Consider the following 20,203-nt stretch of genomic DNA (forward strand, 5'->3'; position numbering starts at 1 on the left):
CCTTCTCCAAGACCTGTCCTGCTACTAAGGTTGACTGAGTAAGATTGTTGCTATACTCCTAAATGCATGCTCTTTTTATTTATTTATTTTATTTTTAGTATAGGGAATATGAACTTTGATTGTAAAGATCCATCTTGGACTTTGTACAGTTCTAGAAGGTGACCCCCCCTCTCTTTCTCTCTCTCTCTTTTTTTTTTTTTTAACCTATGCAGGAATTGAAGCGAGATGTGAAGAAAGAAACCCCTGTGATTAAACCTCCAGAAAAGCTTCTCAGTGAGGTGTCCAATGGAAGCCCCGTGCTGTCAGCTGAGGCGGTTCTCAGAGCCTCTCAGAGAGGTAGGCATGCCACGGAGGCTTGTGGGCGTTAAAACTCGGTCTCTATGCGCATGTGACTTTATCCCCCTCCGCCCCTCTTTTCTCACTACGATTCAAATGTAAATGATGTTTCAAATAATGGGTTTCCCTTCAATTGCAGCTGTCATGTACAGCAGAGCAAAAAATAAAACCAAAAACAGGTTAGTACACGAGTTACTGAAAATAGGAAACTTATTTGAATGTACTTCTTTTAGTAAGTCATAAAGCCCAAACTGTCTTTTTCTAGACTGCTAGTGAATTAGGCGTCAGGTCAAAAGCGCGCCGGGACAAAGGCGTGAGCAGACAACTGAGCGCAGCGCGGAGGCGTGCGCCGAAGACAAAGACTGTTTTTAGGGGCTACGACTGGGGGGTGGGGGGGAACCCCCCACTTTACTTAATACAGATCGCGCCGCGTTGTGGGGGCGTTGTGGGGGGTTTGGGGGGGTGTAACCCCCACATTTTACTGAAAACTTAACTTTTTCCCTGTTTTTAGGGAAAAAGTTATGTTTTCACTAAAATGTGGGGGGTTACAACCCCCCCAAACCCCCCACAACGCCGCCGCGATATGTATTAAGTAAAGCGGGGGGGGCTCCCCAACAAACCCCCCCCCCCCCGTCGCAGCCCCTAAAAACAGTCTTTTTCTTCGGCGCGCGCCTCCTTCTTGTGCTCAGTTGTCGGCACGTGCCTTTGTCTTCCGCGTTACTGTCTATGAACCGTGAATTATGATTAGGCTGGTAGTTTATCTACTTCTGTGGTATATTTTCTATCAGTGAAGCAGGATAGTTCGAACAAGGGTCACTCTCTCTGCTCTTAACAAAAAAAAAAAAAAAAATTAGGGCAGGGGAGACAAACAGATCTTGGAGATGATTATGCTTTTATGGTTGGCACCTGGGATATTTCCTTGGAAGTGCAGACTGGAATAACTGGGCAGAAAGTGTGAACCAACTGGTCTGCCATCATCAACTTTTTTTTTTTTTTTTTTTAAGTTAAAAATTTACAGGCCGCTCAATCTACCATTTTTGGCACTGTACAAAATAACAAACGCAGATTAATACCTAACTGGATTAAAACAATTTAAAACTAGGGGTGGGTAATGATTAAACATTTTAATCAAAATTGTGATATTAAAATTTTTAAATCACACGATTAACCACATTTAATTACAGCATTCATTTTGGGCAATAAAAAATATAGTTTCAAACGAATCCCCCCTCTTTAACTAAGCCGCGGCAGAGGCTTCTACTGCAGCCCGAAGTGCTAAATGGTCTGATGCTCATAGAATTGCCATCAGCATTGGAGCATTAGAGGCTGGGCCACGGTAGAAGCCTCAGCCGCGGCTTAGTTAAAGAGGGCCTAAATGTACTACTGAAACTGAAAATCATCCTTTATTTTAAAAAAATGCTCAGCATGGCCGATTATCCGGTTCATAGTCAAAAGTGCGCGGCGACAAAGGCGCGCCGAGACAACTGAGCGCAAGGCGGAGGCCCGCACCAAAGAAAAACAGTGTTTTAAGGGGCTCCGACGGGGGGTGTTGGTGGGGAAACCCCCCCCCCCCCACTTTACTGAATTCAGATCGCGCCGGCGTCGTGGGGGGGTTTGGGGGTTGTAACCCCCCTCATTATACTGGAAACTTAACTTTTTCCCTGTTTGCGCTTTTGACCTGTCACCGATTATCCTGCATATGCTGTTCAATTTTTTTATGTTGACCCGATTTGAAAGTATTGCACTTATTTTTTTTCTTTTCAACAGTTTTTTAAAAAAAATGATAGAATAGATATGTAGCTATGTAGCTAGATATGCCTAGCTGCATGCAACTTTATTCATGGACAGTGTTGGCCAAGCACTACATACGAGGGGGTGCTGCAAGCTTCTTAGCCCAGCCACACAACTTCCTAAATGCTGAGCGTTATTTTGCCACTGTAGCTGAAAAGAGTGTAATCTTTTTTCGTCAAGTGCCAATTTGCAGAAACGAAATTCTATGTTTTGACATTGTTTCAGATCATTGATTGAACCATATCCACGTCATTGGTTGGGCTCAGAACTTTTCAGCACCCCCTTGGTAGTATGAAGAGTTTCAGTCTCTGGTAACCAGAGCTGAGGTTGTGATGTCATAATGCCTAACTCCACCAATAAGAGCCAACCTCATCAGTGATGTCACAATGGCTTGACTGTCCTATACTTGGCTTACTTGTATTACATACGAGGGAAAGCTGAAAAGTTCTCAGCCCAAACAACTAACTTCCTAAATTCTGAGCGTTATTTTGCCACCATAGCTAAAAAGAGTGTTATCATATTTCATTAAGAGCCAATTTGCAGAAATCAAATTCTATGTTTTGGCATTGTTTCAGATCATTGATTGAACAATGTCTGCGTCATTCTCTTCTTGGTTGGGCTGAGAACTTTTCAGCACCCCTTCGTATTGATATCTTTGTCCCCATATGCTTTGATGACAGCCACTGCCTATTTTATTAGCTGACTTCTGGACTGACTCCATCTTCTTTATATATTTTTTAAAGGTGCGGTCTCCAGAATTGCAGACAGCATTCTAAATGAGGTCTCACACAGAGACATTGCCACTCCCTTTTTCCTGCTGGCCAAATCTTTGCTCTTACATTTTCATTCAATAAGACGTTAATATGCTTTCAGAGCTCATATTTCAACAGCCTCTTCCCACTTCATACTCTAAAATGATTTTGTGCAAGCTTTTTTGGCACTTAGACGGCACTTCCATTATTACTTTCTTCTAATTCCAAACTTCTGGAGCTTATAAATGAAACCTACTGAGGTGGACGATGAGTCATGGCCTTATGACTTACATGGGTGCTTGCTTTGTGGTCTCTTATACATTTCTTGTCTTAAAGTGCTCAAGTCACTAGCTGAGCAGCCTTCAAGAGACTTAAATTTCATACCCAATACTTGGAGCCACCTGCATTTAAGCTAGTATTTACAGTCCTCATCAGATTGACCTAGTGCAGGGGTAGGCAATTCCGGTCCTCAAGAGCCACAGGCAGATCATGTTTTCAGGATATCCACAATGAATATGCATGAGATGGATTTGCATGCACTGCCTCCTCGAGATGCAAATCTATCTCATGCATATTTATTGTGGATATCCTGAAAACCTGACTTGCCTGTGGCTCTCGAGGACTGGAATTGCCTACCCCTGGTCTAGTAAATGGGCACAAGTATAGAGAAACCAAGCCATTGTGACATCACCGATGAGGTTGGCTCATAGGCATTGGTGGAATGAGGCTTTATGACATCACAATAGGAGAGGAGCTGCTGAAAAGTTGTCACCCAACCAAGGAGAGAAGGATGTGGAGCCATGAAACTTACAAGTTATTCCACACTTGACACTTTTCCTTTCAATGAGGCAAATGCATCTAGTTACACAGGGGCAGGCAATTCCGGTCCTCGAGAGCCGGAGCCCGGTCAGGTTTTCAGGATATCCACAGTGAATATGCATGAGATGGATTTGCATGCACTGCCTCCTTGAGATGCAAATAACCTGAGCTGCCTGTGGCTCTCGAGGATCGGAATTGCCTACCCTTGGCCTAGGGTGTGTAACCCGGTTCTGAATATGAGCCAATTTAGAAGCCTAACAATGCTCAAAAGAGTAACGTATCTGAAATTAACTAATGTAGCAGGACACCAAAATGCACATACCTTGCAGGTAAAGAGAAAACGTTCTGTATCCCCACTCCAGAGGAGTGCCTTTCAAAATACTAAGGGGGTGGGATACACCCCAAAATACCCCCTGGTCGTGCCTTTGAACTGCAAACTGCCAAACAACGGTTCTAATTCATACCAAGCCACGGGAATCAATTGCCCTCGCAGATCCAGATCCCTTGAAGGACTCCTGAACTTTATGAAAAGCAACAAAAACATACCTCTTCACCTAACCCCCTGCCCTTGACCGATGGGCAGCAAAAAAATGTATTTTGGTACCAGAACCAGTATGTGCCACGTAAGGAAAACTTGTACAGTACTCCCCCCCCCCGATATTCACAGGAGTTCCGTTCCAGGAACCCCCCCCGCGAATCTTAAAAAACCGCGAATACGGTTTTTCATGGGGGAGACTGGAGAGGGCAGCGGGAGAGGCAGGAGAGAGCAGCCAAAGCGCCGCCAAGTGAAGGAAATCACTCGCTGTAAGCTCCGATTGCCTCTTCCTGCACTAAAGTCGGGCCTTACCAATCAGGAGCTGCGTGTCAAACTTGTATCATAAACTTGTACTGAAATTATGTATGTTTAACCTGTAACCCGTTCTGAGCTCTTTGGGGGCAGGGATAAAAAAAATCAAGATAAATAAACATAGTAGTGTTCCCTAGAAATTGCAGGGAAGTATAACCATGAGGGATACGCCTAGGGCCCTTCCTGGTTTTTTTTTGAGCCCAGTACTTTGCATTGTAGTTCAGTCTGGGCCGGCTTTTGTAAAGTAAATTATCCCCCTCTTTTACGAACGCCAACAGCGGCGGTAACTGCTCCGACGCTCCTAGAATTCTTATGAGCGTCGGAGCAGTTATCGCCGCTGCCGGCACTAAAACCTGCGCTATGCGTTCGAAAAAGAAGGGGGTATGTGATGCGACACCCAGCAGCAAGCTTTCTCCAGAGGAGGCCCCCGTTTTCTGGAACACACACCCTGAAACTGTCTCTGCTTCGGGAAGCAGGGGAAAGCTTGGATCTTCTCCCAAGCTTTTAGCAACTAACTAGCTAGTCACACTCAGAAGAACAAACGCTGGACTAGAGAGCTGCATGGGAACGGGGACGACGGGAATCCCGCGGGACCCGCGGGTTCCCCCTTCGGGTCACGGGGATCCCGTGGATACGCCTGCTAGGGTCGCGGGAATCCTGCGGGGTTCCGATGCACTCGAGCTGCGAGGCTCATCTTCTTTTCCCTACCTGCCCTGCCGCAGCACACAGCAGACCAGAAGTCTTCCACGATGTCAGTGCTGACGTCGGAGGGAGGGCTTAAGCTAAGCCCTCCCTCCCTCCCTCCGACGTCAGCGCTGACATCGGGAAGACTTCCGGTCGGCTGTGTGCTGCGGCAGGGCAGGTAGGGAAAAGAAGACCAACCGAGCTTTCCAAAAAACAGGGGCTTTGGATTATGAAGACTCTAAAGTGCTGTTGTTTAACAATTACTCCGTGCAAGTGGCTGCAAACTTATGTCAACGTTCTGCACGATCTTCACAACCGAGGCCTCCAATTCGCACTGGTATTCCCGGCGAAGCTGCGTGTGTGGCAGGATGGCAGGGCGATTATCCTTGTCAAGGTGAAGGAAGCCAGGGCAGTTATGGAGCAGCTTCCTGCCCAATTTACTGCTTTTGCAAGACCCTGTGCGGCCTGATGGACGACTTCTGTCTTTCCTGTGGGGAACGGCGTGGACACAGGGTTTTGGCCCTAGGGTTTGATCTTTGACATCCCTGCTCCTGCCTGGGCCCCATGTTTGCTGTGGCCTGCTGGGGCTCCTACCGTCCTGACCCCTGTGCACCTGCATTTGCCTGGACTGTATGCTGTTGGCTGGAGGACTCTGCAGGGGGCTGGGGGGGGCCTTCACTCTGTGAGAACTCCAATCTGCTTTGGCTATCAGCTCTCTGCCTGTGGCCCAATTTGACTGGGGTATTGCTGGGCTCTCCAGTTTGGTTTTGCAGTTGTGTTCTTGGATGGGATGCAGAAATGTGTTTGTTTTTTGGCTGGGGAGCAGGTCCTCTCTGGGTGGGCTAGGGAAGTACATATGGGATTGTATGCTGGGGGAGGCATGCTCTAGGAGAGGGGGGAGGGGGTGGGTGGGGGTATGGCTATGGTATGTCTAGTGTAGGGGGGTATGCCTGTGTATGTTTGTGGGGTGTGTGGGGAGTGTGGATGTGGGGGTGGGATGAGGTACCGGGGGCATTGTGGTTGGTAGCACATACTCATGCGGCGGAGTTTAGCTGGGCATCCAGATAGTCTGTGGTTATGGCTGATTTGAAAGTGACTACGCTTAATGTGGATGAAGTCAAGTCTCCCATTAAGCGTTCATGGATGTTGACTCATCTCAGGAAGCTGGGTGCTGATATAGCATATTTGTAAGAGACCCGCCTTTCTCAGATCGAGCATGCCAAGTCTACTCTTCTACCTTCAGTGGGAGGCAAAGGGGTGTTGCCATCTTAATGCATAAGAGATTGCCGTTTACTCTAAATCAGTGGTCGGCAAACCACGGCTCGCGAACCGCATGCGGCTCTTTATCCATTTGAGTGTGGCTCACAGCTCAGCTTCAACTGCCGGTCCGTAGAAATTTTCTGCCAGTCCACAGGGCCGGCACCTCCATCGGGCCCAAGAGATTGTCCAGTAGTCGCCGGTCTTCGGTGCGATCAATGCGGCATCTTTGGGCTGGCTCCCTGAGTGCTGCAGTGCACAAAGCCATGAGGAAAGGCTTCTACCCGCGGCCTGCGCCTGACCCAGAAGCCTTCTCTCTGAAGTCGCAAAGTCCGAGGGAAGGCTTCCAGACGAGGTGTGGGCCGCGCGCGCGAGGAGCCGCTTCCCACAGCTTTGTGCAATGCAGCACTCAGGGAGCCAGCCCGAAGACCCTGCGTTGATCGCACCATGGACCAGCCTGAAGCTAACACCGGGGGGCAGGCCAGAAAGCAAGACACATGGAGGGAGAGAGACAACAACGGTAGAGGAAATGCTTTTATTTAGTGATTTTGCATCTGCTGTCTGTTCAGGAAGAAATGCATTTGTTTGGTTTTCTCTGGTGGTTGTACTGCTTGAAGAGTCTTGCATCTTAGGGTTGTTTGAATATTAGTACTTTTAGTTTTTGGTCCTGCATTTGTATGGGGTTATCTGTTTTCTGGTAGAAATGAATGTTGAAAAGCATACAGTGTGCTTTCTGTATTTTAATTTTGTGGGTAACCATTATGTGTTGTTAATATGATTATATTGTATGTGTGTATATATGAAAAATGGATGGAAAAAATGTTACAATTAGTACTATTATGGGGGTGGGGTCTGGGTGGAGATTGGGTGGAGATGGGAAGGTTGGTCGGTCCGGCGCTTCAGCATCCTCTTTACGGGGAAGGGAAGCAGGGAGAACTCAGAACTTGGCGGCGGCCTGTTCCCCGATTGTGGCAGCAGTGGTAGCCTGTTCCCCAATGGCGGTGGCTTGGGGGAGGGCAGGGCAAAAGAAAGAAATGGGGGCAGGGAGAGAGAAAGAAAGGGGCAGGGTGAAAGAAAGAAAAAGTTGGGGGAGGGAATGAAGTCTGGACCAACTTTATGGAAAAATAAGTCTCCAGACAACAAAGGTAAAAAACGGAATTTATTGACTAAAATATGTTAGCTTTGGGAAATGTATATAGCAGATGTCTTTGTATTGTGTTCAAAAGAAAAGGAAATGCATTTCTGGTTTTATTTCTACAGTGTTGAAGTACTTGCTGATCCTTGCTGTGATTGGTGGGGATCCCCAAGCACCGCCAGCAGAGGACCTCCTCTATAGACGGCCAGAACTCCCCTCCACCAAGCACAGCAGTCGCTGGCAACATCCATGAGCCACTGAGATGCCAGCATCTGTGACTCAGGGACGCTACTGCTGCCTGCCAAGCTTGGCAAAAGGGACCCCCGGCCAACTGCAAAGGAAGTCCTCAGCTGACAGCTTGGGGGTTCTCCTCAGCTGAGTATTTATATTTTATATTTACATTAGAGGCTCTGGTAGAAACCCGTTTACAAAGTATGCATTCTTCCCAATTAATATTTCCAAATTAATAAAGTCTCTTTGCTTATTTGTAAATGGGTTTCTATAAGAGCCTTTAATTCAGTAGCATAATTAAATGAAATAACTATTTCTGAAGTTTAGCGGGATGGGCGGGGATGGAGGGGATTCCTCGCGGGGACGGGTGGGGACAGAGGGATTCCTCGCGGGGACGGGTGGGATTTCTGTCCCCGCGCAACTCTCTACGCTGGACAAGGATTCTATGCATGCCATGCACCGCCAGGAGAACTAACAAATCGATTTTGGAAGAGATCAGACTAGATATGTCGCTCGAAGCCCACATAATGAAGTTACGACTATCATTTTGTTGACACTGTTGGAAGAGAGAGATCACATGAGAAGGAGAGCGTCCTTCTGGCTACAGCCACCACCTTATCGCACTGTTTAGATGCCTTTAGATCCTCAAGACACAATCACCTCCATCTGTGCTTATCAGCCTCTCACCTCCCAGCACATTCGGTTCCCTCGGATTGCTACCCCTCAAATGCATCACTCTGCACTTCTTCGCATTGAATTTTAGTTGCCAGACGCTAGACTAGACCATTCTTCTAACTTTTACAGATCCTTTTTTCATGTTTTCCACTCCCTCCGGGGTGCCCACTCTGTTACAAAGGGACATTAGTGCCATGAACAACTTTGATGCTTTCTGCCATAATCTTACTTTGTTTTAAGTCTATAACCTAGACCCTAGACTCTTACATATATGTGCACCTGGCATTTATTGTGTATGTTTGCACCTACCCATGTAAATTCTAGTGGAATGCCTAACCACTGTTCTGCAATACCCACTTAATTTACTATATATATATATATATATATATATATATATATATATACTAGTCTTTAAGCCCGTTACATTAACGGGTGCTAGAATAGAGTGTCTGTCTGTCTGTGTTTCTTTATCTCTCCTTGGCTGCTGTCTGTGTCCCTCTGTCTCCCCCCCCCCCCGAGCAAAGCTGTCTGCCCCCAGCACACACCTCCCACCCAAAGCAGCCCCCTTTCCCTCTCCCTATCTCTCCATGGCCCCTTCTGTCTCCCCCCCCAACACACCCCTCCCCCAAAGCAGCCCCTTTTCCCTCTCCCTATCTCTCCATGGCCTCTTCTGTCTCACCCTAGCACACCCCCTCCCCCAAAGCAGACCCCTTTCCTTCTCCCTGTCTCTACATGGGCCCTTCTGTCTACCCCCCAGAGTATAACTGTCTGTCCCCAGAACACCTCCCCCCCCAAAGCAGCCCCCTTTCCCTCTCCCTATCTCTCCATGGCCCCTTTCCCTCTCCCTCTGGCCCCCTGAATTAATCCCCCTGCTTACCTGGCCTGCTTCTCTTCAAAGCAGGCCGCTATCGTGGTGGCCGGCCCCAGCGAACTTTGCAGGCCGCTCCCCAACCCGGAAGAACGCTCCCCCCGACGCGATCCCGTGCGTCAGAGGGAACGTGCCACCGAGGCCGGAAAGCGGCCCGCCAAAGCCAGCCACGATCGCAGACTGGCCCGAAGAGGAGGATCAGCGGCAGCGACAGCAGCGGTGAGCGAGGGCGGGAGGTATGGTTTCCAGCTTGGTGAGGTGAGGGTGGGAGGTCTGCTGAGCTTCCTTCGGGTTGGTGAGGGCGGGAGGAGGGGCGTGGCCAGAGTGATCATTGGCCGGGTTCTAAAATGGAACACGGCCACGGATCACACACCACGGCCGCAGTAATCACGCTTTTTTAAAAGCGCATGCGCCACTAACCTTTTATTATATAGGATATATATAGGGTGAATTTATAAGGGGGTGTACAGATGGATGGAGCATGCATGGGACATAGGCAGGATTCCCACTAACACATGAACTTATAGAATACTGTAAGTTGCCATGTCAATATTGGGTTACATTAGAATTCTATAATGGAATCTAGGTACCATTATTCAGATACTTACCTTATAAACTTGGGACACCCAAACAGAGATGCCCAGTTTTATCGAATTGCCCCCCCCCCCAAAAAAAAAAAAATGTTTTATTTTCATTGTCCTGCTTATATATATTTTTGGCCTGTGGAAGGCCTAATAATTGGGTATTTTTATACAAATCCCCATCAGCCTCCTAATCTTCTTTTCCAAATGTGGATTGCATGTGTAGGTCCAGAGAGAGGTCAGACTATTGAGCCAACCAGGGACCTTTTATTTGTGTTCTATGTGCACGGGAAGATACTGGTGGAAGAGATTGTAAAAGTATTGGTGTCAGCTGCCAAATTTATTATGTGCAAATGACTCCAGGGTCACCCTTAGCCCTGCATATTGGAAGGAGCAGCCAAGCTAATTAAACCTCACATTGCAGGCATAAGCTGCCAGTGTGTGAAATGCAAAAATACCAGTTACTAAGGGTTTTTAAAAAAAAAAAAAATTTAAGTGGGGGAAAGTGGATAGAGGAGGTTAAGGACGTGTAGTGCTTGAAAAGGCAGGGGAGAGCACCGATCGAGGTTGCTTTGCCGTACTTGGCAACAGTTGAGCTGACGGGGAATGCCAAAATAATGTACTGCATAATTTGGGGGAGGTACATTTGTTTGGAAAAGGTACAAAGATCTGTTGGCCGCCGAAACGTCTTTCAAAATTTATGATCAGTGAAAGCTTAAGATAATATATTAGGATTCTGTTTTTCAAAAGTTTCTCCCTGGACTACGCTGGCAGAAGGCTGCGTTTTTAAAAATAACCATTTGCATTTGTTTTAAAAGGACCCTGGCATAAAATATCCAAAAATAATTACAGGGTGGTGTTCCAGAATGAACACAGCCTTCTGTGACACATCGGTAAGATCTTGTCAGGAAAGAAAAATCATCTTTTTAAATTTGGGGGGCGGAAGGAGAAACGAGGAGAAGGCAGTGACAGAATTTGCATTAAGTTATGTGAAATGCGAGGAAATTGACGCACTGAATTCTGCAGTTCGGCAGCACCTGTAGGAGGTGCTACTGGGAAGACAATTAATTCGCGATGAGCTTGAATGTGAATCGGCAGCCTGAAAAAGGAGGCCCTGCAGGCATGAGTTGGGGAGCGGGAGGTAGACTGAGGTAATTCCAAATAAACGTTTTGGGGCCGGTATTCACCTGGCAGCCGTCATCGTTTCTCTAAATGCAGACCGTTGCTGGCTAAGGAGTCCTTATTACTAAGGCGCACTAACTGATTTAGCGTAAGCTAAATGTTACGGTGCCCATTATATTCTATGGGCGCATTTAGCGCGTGCTAAATCAATTGGCACGTGCTAGATCGGTTAGCGCACCTTAGTAAAAGGACTCCTAAATTAGGCCAGACCTTATCCAGGTACAGAAGTAGTGCACCGTAGGGTCTGACTTCTGGATTTCAGCAATACGTTGAGTTCAAGGAGCGCTGTGAGCTGCAGGCGGTGCTCACGTCTCACAGCCACACAGTGTTTTTCAAGTTGGTTGTTACAAATTATCAGCAATTGAAAATAATTGCTAACTGCAAGCCTTCATGGGTGTACTGATAGATAGGACCCTGAAACCGTCGGCATAATGTCGCGGCAGCGGCAAAGAAAGCAAATAGAATGTTAAGCATGATAAAGAAAAGAATCACGAGTAGATCGGAGAAAGTTATAATGCCATGCAATGGTCAGACCACACTTGGAATACTGTGTCCAACATTGGTCTCCCAACCTAAAGGAGGATATAAAACTGCTGGAGAGGGTGCAGAGACGAGCAACAAAGCTAATAAAAGGTATGGAGAACTTGGAATACGAGGAACGACTTAAGAGACTGGAACTGTTCTCCCTTGAGAAAAGGAGACTGCGAGGGGATATGATCGAGACTTTCAAAATACTGAAAGGAATCGACAAAATAGAGCAGGAAAAAAAAATGATTTACAATGTCCAATGTGACACGGACAAGAGGACATGGACTGAAGCTAAGGGGGGACAAGTCCAGGACAAATATCAGGAAGTTCTGCTTCATGCAACGAGTGGTGGACACCTGGAATGCTCTCCCAGAGGAGGTTATTGCAGAATCCACCGTTCTAGGATTTAAAAGCAAACTAGATGCACATCTCCTTACGAGAGGCATAGAGGGATATGGGTGACTAAAATTACGGCAGGTGTACACCTTGCTGGGCCTCCGCGTGTGCGGATCGCCGGACTTGATGGACCGAAGGTCTGATCCGGAGATGGCAGTTCTTATGTTCAAATTGTCAGATGAGTGCATAAAATTCAGAAGCCCTGTCCTCCACATACAATGCATATATACTGTCCATACGCACAAATACACAACCTAGTAGGCACTAGGCATAAACGATCTTTCTGTCTGGACCGCTGAAAGTGCTCAGAAAAAGTAGGAGAAGAGACCAAATTGGAGTTAAGCCCTACTACTACTATTAATTGTTCCTATAGTGCTACCAGACGCACGCAGCACTGCACAGAGTCACAAAGAAGAAGAAACAGTCCCTGCTCGAAGGAGCTTACAATCTGAATAGCCAAGATAGACAAACAAGATGTCATGGATACAGTTAAGAGGAACGGTTAATCTGCTGGCTGGGTTGGAGGGCAGAGGGGAGTACAGGACAATCAAGCCATTGTGACATCACTGATGAGGTTGGCTCTTATTGGTGGAATGAGGCATTATGACATCACAATCTCAGCTCTGCTTCCCGAAGACTGAAACTCTTCACACTACTACTATGAATTATTTCTATAGCGCTACCAGACACATGTAGTGCTGTACAGAGTCGCAAAGAAAGCCCCTGCTCCAAAGAGCTTACAATCTAAACAGACAAACATATATAATAGTTCCTTTTTCAATCACAGCACTTTAAAGAAGATGTTTTATCATGAAAAAATGCCATATTTGATTCCAATAGCCTTCTGTAGAAAATATTATCTTATCTATATGAAGCAGGTTTAGTCTCTTTTTTTCCTGCTTTTTCTGAGCACTTTCAGAATTATTTATTTATTTTATTTATAGCATTTATATACCACTTATAGCCTAAGTGGGGCACATTCAGGTACTCAAGCATTTTTCCCTATCTGTCCTGGCAGGCTCACACTCTATCTAATGTACCTGGGCAATGGGGGGATTAAGAGACTTGCCCAGGGTCACAAGAAGCAATGTGGTATTTAAACTAGAGAGTTGCGCGGGGACAGAAATCCCACCCATCCCCGCCCGTCCCCGTCAGGATCCTCTCCGTCCCCACTAGGATCCTCTCCATCCCCGTCAGGATCCTCTCCGTCCCCACCCATCCCCGCAAGGAATTACCTCCATCCCCGCCCGTCCCCATAAAAAAGCAGCAATTACTTCTGACAGGATCATCAATTCCACAGTTTCTTTTGTGTTTGCGCTGCTGTTTTCCTTGTGGAATCTCTTGGGTGGAACCCTTTTTTTGTTTTGTGTTCAGGTAATTAACTTAAAACCCCCTCTTTTACTAAGGCTGACGTGTCCATTATAATCAAGAAAACTCTTATATCTTGGCATCCCAAATCTTCTAAATTTTCTTCTCACTTCTACCTCTAACCCTCTGCTGTAATTCCTTCCTATTTCTCCTACTGTAAACCGCGTCGAGCTCTACGAACGTGGAGATGATGCGGTAGAAAAACCTAAGGAGTAGATTAGATTAGATTAGATATTATATGGATGAACCCTGCTTCCAAAGCCTTCCATCCCCGTGGGAGTCCCATTGGCTAGAGGGGGGGGGGTCCCCGTGGGAGTTCCGTGTGTTAGGGGGGGATCCCCGTGATCCCCGTTCCCGTGCAGATCTCTAATTTAAATCCACAACATCAGGGTGCTGAGGCTGCGGCTTTAACCACTGCACCACACACTCCCCAAAGACTGAAACACTCTCCAAATAGAAAGTTTGCTTATGCCTACCAGGTTGTTTATTTTTGTCATGTCTCCTTTCCTGGGCAACTTATGAAACAAATTGTTCCCATTGTTATTTTTGGGGTTCACAAGACATGGCCCTTTTGTTGTGAGAAGAACATTGACTCCCTATTGATCACAGAATAATCTTTACAAACTTATTTTTTACCATACCGTACCATTTCTTATATCCTGCAAATTTTCAGCATTGATTCATTGCGATTTACAATAAGAACATAAGAATTGCCGCTGCTGGGTCAGACCAGTGGTCCATCGTGCCCAGCAGTCCGCTCCCGCGGCGGCCCCTAGGTCAAGGACCAGTACCCTAACTGAGACCAGCCCTACCTGCGTAAGTTCCGGTTCAGCAGGAACTTGTCTAACTTTGTTTTGAATCCCTGGAGGGTGTTTTCCCCTATAACAACCTCTGGAAGAGCGTTCCAGTTTTCCACCACTCTCTGGGTGAAGAAGGGAAGGTCCTGCCAATCCAATCTAATCAGCTTCTTCGACTGGGTAACAAGAAAGCTGGATATGGGGGAGTCCCTGGACGTCATGTACTTGGACTTCAGTAAAGCGTTTGATAGCGTCCCACACCACAGGTTATTGAGCAAGTTGAGTTCGATGGAATTAGGTGAAACATGGGTTAAGGACTGGCTTGGAGGTAGACTTCAGAGGGTGGTGGTGAACGGTACCCTTTTCTAAACGTCGTAGGTGATCAATGGAGTGCCGCAGTGTTCGGTCTTGGGCCCGATTCTATTTAACATCTTCGTAAGAGACTTGGTTGAGGGGCTTCAAGGTAAAATTACATTATTCGCCGATGACGCCAAACTATGCAACATAGTAGGCAGAAGCACAGTGCCCGACAGTATGACGCAGGACCTATTCTTACTGGAACATTGGTCAAAAACTTGGCAACTAAGTTTCAATGGCAAAAAATGTAAGGTCATGCACCTTGGCAGCAGAAATCCATGCAGAACTTACACCCTAAATGGTGAGACCTTAGCAAGGACTGCAGCAGAACGAGACTTGGGAGTGATCATTAGTGAAGACATGAAGGCTGCCAATCAAGTGGAGAAAGCTTCATCCAAGGCTAGACAAATCATGGGTTATATCCGTAGAAGTTTCGTCAGCTGAAAGCCAGAAGTCATAATGCCGTTGTACAGATCCATGATGAGACCTCATCTGGAATATTGTGTACAATTCTGGAGGCCACATTACCAAAAAGATGTGCTGAGAGTTGAGTCGGTTCAGCGAATGGCCACCAGGATAGTCTCAGGACTCAAGGATCTTCCTTATGAGGAACGACTGGGTAAGTTGCAGCTATACTCACTCGAGGAACGCAGAGAGAGGGGAGACATGATTGAGACGTTCAAATATGTCACGGGCCGTATCGAGGTGAAAGACCTCTTATAGGACCCACGGCAATAAGAGGGCATCCGTTGAAAATCAGGGGTGGGAAATTTCATGGCGACACCAGGAAGTACTTCTTCACTGAAAGGGTGGTTGATCACTGGAATGATCTTCCACTACAGGTAATTGAGGCCAGCAGCGTGCCAGATTTTAAGAAAAAATGGGATAGGCATGTGGGATCTCTTCATGGAGGAAGTTAGGGGGTGGGTCATTAGAGTGGGCAGACTTGATGGGTCATGGCCCTTTTCTGCCGTCATTTTCTATGTTTCTATGAACTTCCTTATGTTTGTACGGAATCTATCCCCTTTTAACTTATAAGAATGAAAAAAGTTACAAAATTATAGTCAATTTCTATAATCAAGTGGATGCAGCGTCATGAGTGTTACAAAGTGAGGAAATATGTCTTTTAAGGTTTTCCTAAAGTTATAACAAGGAAGGAGCTGACGTAAATTTGAGGGTATGCTATTCCAGACCTTTGGGCCCTGGAATTCGAAGGTGGACTCAAAAGGTTTTTTAGGTTGTTTTTTTTTTTTTTTCATTGGACTTGTTGGGGAGAGGGAAAGGTCAGCTTAAGGCGCTGTGTTGCCCTTGAGTGTTGAAGAAAGGATGCAACCTTAATATCCGATACAAGACCATGAGAGTTTTCTCCATAAATTGCCTTATAGACCATGCAAGCGACCTTAACCCTTTCAGGACCATAAGGATCGTAGGCCAATTTTTGTGGTTTTGACGACATTTTTATGGTAAAAAGGGCTTGCAGATGCCAAAAAATTGATTTTTTTTGTGAAATATCATTATTTTTATTTAAAAAAATCACACTTCTGGCTTATGGACAGTGTGGCAAGTGAATCTTCTCGTCAATCTAGCAACGACGCTAATGAATGAATGTCGGAACCAGTTTGTTTACATAAAGGCAGTATCATATGGAATCTGTACATATCAAATTTAGAACTGTAGACTATCCCAATCAAAATTTATAGGATTTTAAAGTTATGGGACAAATATGTCCCTTGGTCCTGAAAGGGTTAAACTGAACTCTTTCCTTCATGGGCAGCTTTCTCAAAATGGCCTACTTGAAAAATTAATCTAGCTGCTGTATTCTGGAGTGGTTGCAAATCTCCTATATTCCTTTTCTGTGATACCAGAATATAATGAGTTACAGTAATCCAAATAGGAGAGTAAGACAGCCTGTGTGACTTTTTGGACATTGTTTTTGCTTAGGACAGGTCTTATCATCCTTAGTTGCCTTGATCTGAAGAAAAAGTTTGGTCCATAAATTCTACTACAGCAGTGTTTCTCAATAGAGAATGACACGGGGAAAAAATCTGTCCCCGGCCCACCATCCTCTGCACCGCCCCGTCACCGCCGTTTCCTTCACCGCCCCATCACCGTCACCGCCATCCCTTTCACCGCCCTGTCACCGCCACTGCCATCCCATTCACCGCCCCGTCACCGTCCCCGCTGCATCCATTTTCCGTTTTCATCCCCTTGGCCCAGAATCCTTTTCCCTTTCACACCCTCCTTACAGTTTGAGCCGGGAACACGGGTGATCGCACGGTCGTCGCAGCCCCCACCCGCCTGCCCAATCGATTCTAGTGTTTAGCCAGCTCTCTCCCTTCTCCTCACCTTAGTTTGCAGGCTTTCTTTTTCAGCGACCTGCACGCTTTCCCAAAGAGCCGCACACGCGCGGCTGCTCAGTGTTCAATCTTCTGCTCTGCTGCAACTTCCTGTTTCCGGTTGCGTCAGAGCAGAAGATCGAAACTGAGCAGCGGCAGGTGCGTGGCTCTGATAGTGTGCGGGTCGCCGAAAAAGAAAATCTACAAACTAAGGTGAGGAGAAGGGAGAGAGCTGGCTAAACACTAGAATCGATTGGGCAGGCGGGTGTGAGCTGCGGGGACCGCGCGATCCTTCATGCCTCACTGCGGGGACAAGACCCATTCACCGCCCCGCGGGCGGTGAATGGCCTTGTCCCCGTCGCCGCAGCGACTGCTAGTTTTCTTCCCCGTTTTCGGCGGGTGACCCGCGGCTAAAATGCGGTGGCCGCGGGTAAACCGCCACCGTGTCATTCTCTATTTCTCAACTCGGTCCTGGAGTACCCCCTTGCCAGACAGGTTTTCAGGATATCCACATTGAATTTGCATAAACCTGATTTGCATACACTGCTTCCATTATATGCAAATGTATTTCATGCATATTCATTGTGGATATCTTGAAAATCTGAGTGGCAAGGGGGTACTCCAGGACCGAGTTGAGAAACACTGTTCTACAGGGGTACACTGCTGATTATATTCTTTCTGGGTCCCTAAGATTAGTGGAGCATAACCGCCAAGTCATCCTCTCTTTCCGTATCATTGGCCCAGATCAGATATGGGCAACTCCGGTCCTCGAGGGCCGGAATCCAGTCAGATTTTCAGGACTTCCCCAATGAATATGCATGAGATCTATTTGCATGCACTGCTCTCAATGCATATTCATTGGGGAAATCCCAAAAACCCGATTGGATTCCGGCCCTCGAGGACCGGAGTTGCCCGTGTCTGGCCTAGATACTATCCAGTCCAGGATATTTAGTGTCACTGGGTCTTCCCTCTGGAATGCCATTCCTCTGCCTCTTCGTGAGAAATGCTCATTTGCTAGTATTAAGAAGAAATTAAAATCTTTTTCATTTCAGAATGCCTTTGGTACTTAATTACAGACAGACACTTTTTTTGTGATCCTGGTTGTCCCTCGTCTCTGGGCTGGAGTCGGGATGGTTGCTGAAAGATGCTTGCACAGTCAGCTTATTTTCTCTGTCCTGTCTATCACTGGAAGTTTTTTCAACTTTTCTTGTAATTAGATATCGAAAACCACTTAGAAAGCAGGGGCTAACCAGACGGGTGGGCTGAATACAAAGTGGGTAGGTACAAGAACCCTTCGCCTCTGGCATCTCTTCCTCCCTTCCCCCAAGTGATCAGGAGTTTCCTCCCCCAGTACTTTTTAAAAAAATCTTCCAGCTCTTCGCTGGCAGTGAGTAGTGGTCTCAAGCCTTTCCTTTCTCCTAGCTTCCTTGTCCTACGAGCAGGAAATTGCATCAGAGGGAAAGCTTGGAGACGGCACGACCAGTGGGTTTGAGTCACAATTGGCTGCCAGAGAAGACACTGAACGATTTTTAAAGAATACTGTAGGCAGGGAATGGAGTTAAGACTCCTGATCAAGTTTCTTTATTTTTGATATACCGTCCATCAAATCGAATGTCTGGATGGTGTACAATGTAAAAAGATTGTAAGGGCCAATTAAAATAGGTAAATAAAAGCAATATTTTATCAAATATTAAATACTAGACGAATTCGACATAACGTACATGAAACGGAAGGAAAGTAGGGGAGGGAAAGGTTGTTTAAAATACATCGAAGTAAAATTAATAAAAAAGGATGGTAAATGGGGAGTGGCAAAAACATTAGGAGGGGAATCATTTCAAAAGAAGTACAGTAGTATCTCGGTTTACGAGTGCACCAGTTTGCGAGTGTTTTGCAAGACGAGCAAAACATTTGAAAACTTGGTGTCTCGTAAACCGAGCTTGCCTTGCAGTACGAGTGCCCCCCCCTCCCCTCCGTGATCCGGCATCCCCTCCCCCGCTCGCGTTGCCCCCCTCCACCGCGATCCTACTTCCCCCCCCTCCCCGAGCAGTCAATGACACCCTTTACCCGACTTGGCACCAGTGCCCGAAGATCCTCCCTCTTCTGGCGCGGCCTGGGCTGGGCGATGCGTCGCAGATCCTCCTTCTGGTCTGGTCTGGGCTGGGCTGGACTGGCTTTGAGCATTTGCGCATGCTCAAAGCCTTCTGGTCTTGCTCTCAATCTCGGAGAGAGCGAGATCAAAAGGCTTTGAGCATGCGCAAATGCTCAAAGCCAGTCCAGCCCAGACCAGAAGAAGGAGGATCTCCGACGCACTGCCCAGCCGCGCCAGAAGAGGGAGGATCTTCGGGCACCGGCACTGGTGCCAAGTCGGATAAAGGGTGTCATTGACTGCTCGGGAGGTGGGAAAGTAGGATTGCGGTGGAGAGGGGGCAACGTGAGTGGGGGGGGGAAGCTGGATCGCGGGGAGGGGTTTGGAACAGCGTCGGATTCCTCAAGGGGGGGGAGGATGGAGCAGCGCTGGTAGCCTCGTGGGGGGGGGAGGAGGTGAAACCAATCAAAGCAGTTTCCCTTACTTCCTATGGGGAAACTTGCTTTGATATACGAGCAATTTGGTTTATGCTTCTGGAACGAATTATGCTCGTAAACCAAGGTTCCACTGTATTAGATATTGCAAAGCTTCACATGAATCAAGGGGTTAAGAGGCTGAATATAGTACTTTAAAGAGGAAGGTTTTAAGTTTGGCTTTAAATTTTTCCAGGGAGTTATCTAATCGAACATCTAAAGGAAGGGCATTCCACAGAGAGGGGGCAGTGACTGAAAAGATGGATTTGCGGGTAGTTATCGTAAAATAGTTCCTGGATTGATGGTATGGAGAGTAAATTTTGATTATTTGATCGGAGGGTCCTGGAAGATGAATAAGGTATCAAGAGTTTTATCTATGAACGCTGGTGGGTTAGAGTTTTTAGTTTTAAAAGCGAGGAGGATTATTTTATAGGAGAGACGATGAGTAATAGGTAACCAATGTGCTTCACGGAGGAGAGGAGTGACGTGGTCAAATTTTTTTGCATGATAGATTAATTTAACCAGGGGGGTTGAGGGGAGGAGAATGCTGAGCCTTCAGCTGACGGGGCTTGGGAATATCGACAAGTTGCACTGCAGCTGTGCCCCCCACACATTCTCTCTCTGGCATGATTGGCTTGGCACATCATATTTTTCAGTGGTTACATAAAAACTGCCATATTTGGTCAGACCAGAGGTCCATCTAG

The 20,203-nt window shown here is 46.8% G+C and overlaps 1 protein-coding gene across 3 annotated transcripts in view; it reads left to right on the top strand.

Moving 5' to 3' along the window:
* SH3KBP1 (SH3 domain containing kinase binding protein 1) overlaps positions 1-20,203 on the top strand; it is a 409,330-nt gene that overhangs the window by 121,022 nt on the left and 268,105 nt on the right. For all 3 annotated transcript variants that reach the window (XR_004539909.1, XM_033949043.1, XM_033949044.1), the window contains one exon: positions 213-336. Coding sequence is in view for 2 of the 3 variants with exons in the window: in XM_033949043.1 (XP_033804934.1) it covers positions 213-336 (124 nt within the window). In the remaining variant the exon portion in view is untranslated. The remainder of the gene's footprint in view (positions 1-212; positions 337-20,203) is intronic.

Source organism: Geotrypetes seraphini, chromosome 6 (genome assembly GCF_902459505.1).
Source record: "Geotrypetes seraphini chromosome 6, aGeoSer1.1, whole genome shotgun sequence".
Lineage (NCBI taxonomy): Eukaryota > Metazoa > Chordata > Amphibia > Gymnophiona > Dermophiidae > Geotrypetes > Geotrypetes seraphini.